The sequence below is a fragment of the Mytilus trossulus genome, chromosome 6 (genome assembly GCF_036588685.1).
Source record: "Mytilus trossulus isolate FHL-02 chromosome 6, PNRI_Mtr1.1.1.hap1, whole genome shotgun sequence".
Lineage (NCBI taxonomy): Eukaryota > Metazoa > Mollusca > Bivalvia > Mytilida > Mytilidae > Mytilus > Mytilus trossulus.
In genome coordinates this window covers 10,223,046-10,232,458 of record NC_086378.1, presented here as the reverse complement: position 1 = coordinate 10,232,458, position 9,413 = coordinate 10,223,046, and the positions used below count along the sequence as shown (strand labels likewise).

General features: G+C 31.0%; 1 protein-coding gene across 1 annotated transcript; it reads right to left on the bottom strand.

Annotated features, from left to right (window-relative positions):
- Nucleotides 1-238: 238 nt before the first annotated feature.
- LOC134723191 (uncharacterized) lies at nt 239-7,832 on the bottom strand. The gene is made up of 5 exons (XM_063586819.1): nt 7,560-7,832; nt 5,405-5,470; nt 3,510-3,596; nt 2,068-2,208; nt 239-1,077 (listed from the first exon to the last, which is right to left on the bottom strand). Exons 1-5 carry the CDS (start codon nt 7,821-7,823, stop codon nt 913-915), a joined length of 723 nt encoding a protein of 240 aa, XP_063442889.1. The 5' UTR covers nt 7,824-7,832; the 3' UTR covers nt 239-912.
- Between the last annotated feature and the right edge of the window lie 1,581 nt (nt 7,833-9,413).

The following is a 9,413-nucleotide window of genomic DNA, read 5'->3' as shown; positions in this document are numbered from 1 at the left end:
CACGAATGCGGCCACTTTCATTTCAACGGAAATCGTCTACAAATTAACGAAAAATGCTAAAATTTTGAAGATTTCAGTAATTTACACGACTTAAAGATGCTAGAACGCAATATTTGTGCATATTTTTGTCGAAAAACAGCTCATGTAGCAGAAGCATTTTACTTTCCAAAATATAGATTAAAGATTACATTTTCAGAATTTTCTAAAACTTCTATATTATAGGGCAAAAAATGGGTCTTACTGAACCTACTCCTTCAATAATGCAAATTAATAATGAATCTCATAGCAAACATCTTCAAAGCCTACCTCAGACAGAACACACTCCAGTGGTTTTTAATCGAAGTATTCCAAGGACAATGCCATGCTATAAGATCAAATCAGATCATAGCGTATCTTGGTCTTAAGTTGCTCAATCAAACACGTCGTCCAGATTTTGAACACATATTTAATTGTTTTAAATTATCTTACGACGGTATTCACCTAAGGATATATTTTAAACAAATAAGACCTGTATATGTTTAATTATATGAAGCAGTATAAATATTTCAGTAGCAAAAGAGCACCAACATACTCTAAATGACTACTTATCATTCCTCCTAATACAAAATACACAAATAAAGTTAATATGATACAAAAAATTACATTGTGTACCTCCTAAAAATACATAATTATTAATGTTATAAAATATAATACAAAAACACCTTAATTATTTTCATTTTTTCCACAAGATGTACTGCTCTTTTGTAAATGACTTGCTTTGTTTTACAAAACAAATATCCATGCACTTTAATTAAAATAACATGAAAGTCAATTTATATACGTATTAACAAATCTATATTTTAGAATGTCTATCATTATTGCTATTGTTAGATTGTTTATTTGTATCACACACTTGTTGAGTGCTACTAATTCCTAAATGTAATCCACTTCTGATTCATTTGTTTTCATCGCTTGATACTGCTGTGGTGTATAATGCTGAGCTATCTGGAATGATGTTTCTTCAGTAGTCATTATAGCTGGTTCAACATTTGCTGTAGGAATTACTTGAAACTGTGTGCTGTTCACAACAATAACATCCTAACGAAACACATAAAAAAGATAGTATTTTTTTCTGAATATTTACAAAAGAATTTTATATGTTTACTTATAACTTATAAGCCAATTTAACAATAACGTTTTAATCCATATTAACATATGTTTGCTTCATAGTTTGACTGACACATGTATCAACACTGATGGTTGATTGTCAAATCATCTGACTGGCTTCACAAAATCCGACTGGTCGTCAAATCTTAATTTTCTCTTAAGCTTACTTAATCATAAAATCTAACTTTGACTTTGACTGATTACCATTCAAATTGGTCACCAAATCTGATAACCAAGAAACACCACTGATCACTTATTATGACTGATAATCAACTCCGACTTATCGCAAAAACTAATCATGATCTCCAAAACAAATTCCTCTAGATGCATTACCAGCATTGTTTTTCCCCAAAAATGTTTTTGTTAAATTTTCACTGTTAAAAAAATGTGCAGAATTTAGTACTCTTTCTAACAAAGAATTACTTCACCAGAAATAAGTTTTAGTCTGTCAAATACCTCAAACAACATTTCAGACACCATTCCATTGCATATAAAGTAATAACCATCACTTGAAGTTAACCAATCAAATATTCCCCCATCAAGTTTCAAACATAAGAAACATCAAATAAAAGATAATAATATCAGATCTACACATGTATCATTGGATTCTGGTGGTGACAAATTATACAAAGAGCACTTCAGCTGAACACAAATTACATATATTCTTATATTTTCGTGGTACATCAACGTACTGCCAATATTATATGAGTTTTGTAATTTCTCTGTGTATTTATATTTCTTGTCGACCATGATATTTTAGATGAAAAGAATGAATTTTTCATATAATTCCAAAAACAATTGACATTATCTGTCTCAAATATATCATAGCTGTATGTATTTGGAAATGATAAGATGAGTCAAAAATTCAACCAAAAATTTTAAAAATTAGATTAAGAAATAAATATGATTTCTTCTAATTACCTGCGGACTTGATGATTCCCTTTCCGAGAACCAAGAGCAAACTGAACCAACAATTATTGCTATTCCAAGAATCCATTCAGCAACGAATATTCCAGCAATACACACTGAGATATTTGTAGTGCTCTGGTGATAATTTAGTCGCTGTAATACATATTAAATGTACAGGTTGACCGTAATGGAATAACCATTTCACAAATGATATCGGATATGTTCCTTACGTCGCAACTACAATCCCCTTCCCTTTCATGAATGTGATCTACCGAATTAGACTATTTACCGGAATTGTTATCACATAAGCAACACGACGGATGCCACATGTGGAGCAGGATCTGCTTACCCTTCTGGGGCACCTGAGATCACCCCTAGTTTTTGGTGGGGTTCGTGTTGTTTATTCTTTAGTTTTTTATGATGTGTCATGTATACTATTGTTTGTCTGTTTGTCTTTTTCATTTTTAGCCATGGCATTGTCAGTTTGTTTTTGATTTATTAGTTTGACTGTCCCCTCGGTATCTTTCGTCCCTCTTTTAAACGATAATTAGAGTATGATAAGTGGTCCTTTTTGAGAAATAAGCTGCAACTTGAATTATTTAGACGACTGAATCATTATAAAATGGAAGTTAAAGATTAAAAAGCACAAACCAATGTCTTAATCAACATTTCTGAAGTACTTATACACATAATACACATATGCTTGTTCTGTCCGACTCACATACAGTAGAGCAAATTAACAACATAAAACAAAATCGTTTTGAATATTAAAATATGTCATTGCAATAAAAGTATCATTCAAATATTTAACTTTGTTATTCTTTTAAACAATACAGAGGTTTAGTATCATCTTATTATCTATGATAACCTTTGTGGCTTATCAGTCTAAGTAGTTAAATAAATGTATTATTAGCCTGTCAACAATGAAGTTGTGAGTTCGAATCTCCTACGTGCTATGTACTCTCATTCTCAAACTTAATTGTTGAAAGTCGGTGATTTGCAAGATACCACAAAAGTGCTTTAATTGGCTTTTAAAACCAAATAATCAATACATGATTATGCTGATTTTCGTTTAATGGTAAATTGAAATAATACTTTTTTTTATTCGACTAAGAAATGTCGAAAAGCGAACATCGTAATCATTTATTGCGTATATTAAGATAAGATAACACTTTGGTTACATTAAAATAATCATATAAAAATGCAAGGCATATTAAATACTGAACATGAATAAAAAAAACACGCTTTATGAAACAGCAACCAAATTTGAATGTATTTATGTATAACAACTAACAATAAAACGTTTAAGTCATACGTAGCTGTATATCGGCAGTAAATTCAGATTTGTATGATGCACAACCAGAGTTCATTAAGCTAATTGTAGATAAACGGTGTAAGTCGATTCTAAATTTGCTTTCGAGGGATCGGATTGAAATCGAAAAAAAAACAATTACCTTTTCAACTCCAAGATATCCTAAATATGCCATGGAGGGAGCAATAACTAATGATCCAATCAAGCTACTCAATTGAAAGCCATGTATCTGAATAAACAAAAATTAGAGAACATAACTATAATGTACCAGGTAACAACAAATCAGAATATGCCGACATTTTGTATGTGTTATGATATCAATAAATTTTCCTAAATCTTGCATGTTTTTATTCTTTGTTTCACTAAGTCATGAATTACTTACATCCATAATTATGTTTGGTTTTACCCTTGGTTTTACTCTTAAATCATTTTCGTTTTCTTAGCTCTCAATACAATTATGATTGGAAATAGGGAATATGTCAAAGAGACAGAGGCCACAAAGGCCATCAAAGGGGTTTTCAACGCATCAAGAAATCCTGCACTCGAAAGGGGCTTCAGCTGGCCCCAACATAATTGTTTGTATATTCTTTTTAAGCATCACTTGTGAGATACTGATTGTAGATATCTCATCTGGTGTAATATATATTAAAACCGTTAGTGATAATGTGTTATTTGTAACTATCTGTTGACAACATTACAGTCAAATTAAGATTATCAAGTTTACAGTGAAACACATTCCGTCTATGTAACAATATGCAGGCACAGGGTAAACTCGAGTTGCCTGAATGCTATATATTTTTGTTTTTTTGTTTATTAATCCAGGGATAACTGCCATACGGCAACAGTTTGGCGGGCTTGTTTTCGATTCCATTATCAAGACATACTAGTTAGACTGTTTAATGGTAGATATTTACGAACACTTCGTTTAAAAGTTTAAAGTAAAGAAGACTATTTATTTAGTAGAAACTGATATAGAAAAACAAATTAAATCAAGAAGTTATTGGTTTCAAGAGGTCAGCGAAATCAAACTGACAGTCCTTCATTGGATCCCGATGTGTTATCTTTTTTCTTTTGAAATTTTTTAAATGAAAAACCTACACTAAATAGGCAAAATATACAAAAGGAACATTCAATGTCATAAGTCGAAAAAAAACAGAAGCTTCATGGCAAAACAAAACAATAAGAAGACGCACACCAGTATTCCAATCTAATATAAAACATTAAAACCCGACCAAACACAAACCCCAATATGTTCTTTCGCTATCCACCGAACCTCGTTGTCAATTTCTTGATGAACGTCAAGATGTGATGTCAGAAAATTTATCTGGTGTATTCGATATATATGTTCACTGGGAGATATGCTTTCAACAAATGTATCCAACTTCGAATTATTTATTTAGAAGCCATCATCTTGATAGCTGAAATGAAGTTGAAAAAACGTTGCTAAGAAAAACCTGTAATTGTATCATTAGAATGAACTACATTGCCCAGAGGTATAGGGGCTGATAATTTAAAAAAAAAAAAACATGTTTAACTACGCCTCGATTTGTGCCTGTCGTATGTCAGGAGCCTCTGGTCTTTGTGAGTCTTGTATGATTTTTGATTTTAGTTTCTTGTGTAAATTTCGAAGTTCTGTATGCCGTTCATTTTCACTGAACTACTATATATTTGTTAAGGAGCTAGCTGAAGGACGCCTCCGGATGCGGGCATTTCTCGCTGTATTGAAGACCCATTGGTGACCTTCTGCTGTTGTCTGTTCTATGGTCGGTTTGTTTGTCTCTTTGAAACATTTCCCATTTGCATTCTCAATTTTAATTAACAAAATCTTTTTTGATGGTCGGTAACCTCGTAACTCTACAATTAAAAATATCATGAAATCTAATATTCATTTTTTTAAATTTTTAATAGAAAAAAATCAAATGAATAAAGTATTTGTTTATTTGTTAGATAGCAACTGACACAACAATTGTGATGTGATTTTATTTCGTTGTCACGAATAGCACATTCTAAATGTCTTGTCATTATGGAAATACCTACCAGGCATCTCCAGTTAGACTTTCTATTTTCTGTCATAAAACATGACAGCAAACCGATTACAATGTACTGCAATGCAAAAAAAAAAAGTTATCAACATACAAGTTTATTTGAAAAAATAAAGCTTACGAATTACCAGAAAGGTCATTGGTCATCAATTTTGAAATCAATGAACTCTCTAAACTAAGGAATGAACAGGACAGTTTGTTGAATTTGCTTGCTATCCTTATAAAACGAAATATGCCCTGCTTATCACAAGGGACACATGTAAACATTGAATATCAATATAATAAAACGAAACCTTAAAAATTCGTAGTTTATTATAAAAAGAAAAAAAATATCAACAGAGAATAACATATCACATTTTCAATGACATTGCTGGTTAGAAAAATCCGTAACAAAACAAGGCACACGAAAAGAGGTTTAGCAACATATAACACCAATAATAACTGATTAATTCAGACGCAGTCGGATGCTCAATTACCTTTTCATTCTTTCTATGTACTTATTATAGCCCAAATCAAATCTTCATACTAAAGCCTATATGTGTTAACATAAGTTATCATTGAAATAGTCATTAATATGAAATAAATGTTTACAAAACGTCGTATTTTTTAAGTACTAACGTTTTTCCTACCTCGTCAAAACTTTTACGATCTTTTGGCCCTCAATGCATTTCAACATCGTGCATTATTTGGCCTTTTAAACTTTTCTCTATCTAAGCGTCACTTATGAGTCTTTTGTAGACGTAGTGTTCGTTTGGCCCAAATACAAAATTTCAATCCTGGATTCTATAATGAGTTTACTTTCTCAAACCTAGGATTCTTCAGACTTTCAGTTGTAAATATAGTAAATATTGTAATTGTTGCAAAGTTTGCTTTTTCTTACTTTTCTTGTCTTTGCGAATATCCCTATAAGTATAGTTCAGCTTCATAATAATAAATGATAATAACAAAATTGTTTTACTGAGGCTGACTCATTTAACAATAACATGTTAGTTAATCCTCCCTTAAGCATTTAGAGAAAAATAATGAGAATAGAAAATGAGATAAGTTAAATAGAGAACAACCCGAGCAAAAAGCAGAAAACAGCAGAAGGCCACCAATGAGTGTATAACACTGCGAATAAAACCTCACACGGAGGTGTGATTCAGTTGACCCCAAATACTTTTTATACAAATAGAAATAGGGAAAACACAAACAAAATAAAATATATAATACAGTCATATAAAGCAGCATAGATATTGAATAAACACTTGTTAAAACAATACAAGAAGAAACAATACATTTGATTCAGGTATATTCTTGTTGAAATTATTTCAAATATTTGATCAATTTGTTTTGACCAAGTTATAATTAAATCAGTATAGTTGCAGGAATTTTTCAACTTCACAACATTTTCAAAAGCGACAAAATATTAAAACACATTAGTATTATTGCAGCTTTTCAGTTTTCATTCTGATCCAACATGCATGCATTTAATAACGTTTTCTAAGGCTTAATTCAAACATATAATTAGATGTACAATAGATTTAGAAGACTTGTGTAAATTTGTATTATTAGCTTACAGATCGGATTTTGTATATTCTAAATTTAATGGGAAGTTATCGATACAAACACGATACAATAAAAGGTACAAGTATAAAACATTGAGGTACTCCATAAATTACAATATTATTTTCCTATTTAGTGTTTCCTAATTAATAAACTTCTTGCAATCTCTGAGAGAGGTATGATGAAATCAATTTTGTAACAATTTTATAATAGTTTTACTAAGGTTTGGCATGCTCCAAAACCAGGTTCAACCCATTATTTTTTTTTATGTCTTGTACATATGCTGTACCAAGTCAGGAAAATTGCCATTGTTCTATTATAGTTCGTTTCTGTGTTTGTAACATTTTAATATTGTGTTTCTGATGTGTCGTAGTTCTCTTCTTATTTTTAATGTGTTTCCCTTATTTTTACATGTAGTTTTAAACCGGATTTAGTGTATTTTCTTAATTGATTTATGATGTTACAATGTACATAGAAGACATATGCATATATTCCTTGAATCTAAACAATGTGTAGATTCACCACACTATGATATATGTTTATTTTACTGATCTCTTTTATGTATATAAGTATACATTTGCATCTAACCATGGTAAGATACTTACAAATAAAGAGCATATCAAACATGGTATGTCAAAGTCAATTAGCGATTGATCACTGCTATACAAAGAACGACCATATTTAAAGCAATCTTCATGTTTTTCTTCGGCAATAATATCACAACGTAATCCCATTACACTGACAATTCCTAAAGCAACACCAAGAACAATATGGATGACACTAAACAATTTATGTTTCCAAACAATGAATTCTTGCCGTTTGATTTGTCCTGTTTGAACTGGCAAAAATCCAGACTGTAGTTCGACCATATGATTTGAAACAGGACTATTCACAGTAGCTGCATACATTCTGGAATATAATAATTTTATGTGTTCAGACAACAATGCAGAAATGTAAACAGTTAATTACTATTTTCCTTACTTAATGCAAATATAACATGTAAAATGATATTATCTAGCATAAGGTTCAACTATATTTTCTGTGTTTACATACTGTAAACCAATTTATTTTTGCGGATACTTTATTATGTGTTCAGTCCTTTCTTGCCAATTTTGAGGCGATTTAAATTCGCGATTATCAGATATAATTGATGTGGGTTATTATAGGGAAGAAAAGGGTAAGAGTTTAAATATTCGGAACGACTTATTTATCGCGATATTTTGTATTCGTGAAAACAAAACGCTCGTGAAAATTAGTTGATTATGTTTTTAAGAGGGTCATTATGGTAGAAGCTATCCAAAACTGGTTTCTTATGAAGTGTTAAAAGATATGTAATTTCTTCCTGAAGGTTTGAAAAAAACATTCCTTAGATATACGAAGATGGGCAGATTTAAATGTTCCATACTTATCTATCATACTTTTAAATTGCTTCAGGACTTTGCTCAGTTGCTCCGTAATTCTCGTACCACGGCTTAGAGATGAAAACAGATATTATCAGCGACGGCAAAACGTATGAGGACAAGTTATCAGCGACGTCACAATGTAAGAGGAGACGTTATCACGCTTGTTTTCGTCAAGAGTAAAACTGTGTAAGGGAATGGAAAACGACAAGTTGCAGAATGAGAAACAGATAATCGAGTTTTCTTTGTATACATTTTAACACAATGTGAAGCTTTTTAGCTCGTTCGCTGCGCTCACTCGTATAAAAGGTTCACATTGTTGCTCGCGGCTGGTATTTTACGATAATGGTTATAAAACTTGTAAGAAGTCGTCTGACAGCTTTAAAGATAATGATCAATTGGTACAGCTCAAAATTCTGCACATTTTTGCCACGTCTTATTATTATATGTATACCAGATTGAACTTGTATTTTGCCCCTATGCTTTATTTTGGATACAGATCAGTAACGGTTAATGATTCTTAGAGAAAAAATAATGTGTTCCTTTAAAGTTCTTACGTACATTAAGAAAGTAAGCAATCATCAAGTGTAAAAGAGAACTACAGATATTAAAATTAATGCTCATTTATAAGGTATATATGAAATAATTTTGTAAACTGTGTTCCACAAACCTCTTTTGACTGTGTGGTACCTTTTTAAATGGAACAAAAACATCTACGTCGCAAATTGACAAACCTATTTTTAAATAGCTTCCTTGATGAGTAGTATTACATGCATTAATTACATATCCTTACCCGAATTATCCAACCTGAACGTTTGAATAATATGTATTGTGGGATTATGGTCGCTTACAATAAATGTTAGAATAAACCGTCTTGTTTTATAACCGCAGTAGATATTAAAATTAATGCTTATCTTTAAGATATATAATAAATACTTGTTGTAAATAATGTTTTTGACTATTCGACACTGTTTGCATTGGAAGAAATACAAACTACATTGCAAATTGATAAAAAAAAAACCTGTATGTGTAGCTTCCTTAATGGGTAGTATTATATAA

What these genes read in the sequence shown, in the direction of transcription:
- LOC134723191 (XM_063586819.1), bottom strand. Translation starts at nt 7,823, where the DNA reads ATGGTCGAACTACAGTCTGGATTTTTGCCAGTTCAAACAGGACAAATC. An exon ending in GTTTGATATGCTCTTTATTT is followed by an intron (nt 5,471 to 7,559) that starts GTAAGTATCTTA and finishes TTTGCATTGCAG; the next exon opens with TACATTGTAATCGGTTTGCT. An exon ending in AGTCTAACTGGAGATGCCTG is followed by an intron (nt 3,597 to 5,404) that starts GTAGGTATTTCC and finishes TTGTTTATTCAG; the next exon opens with ATACATGGCTTTCAATTGAG.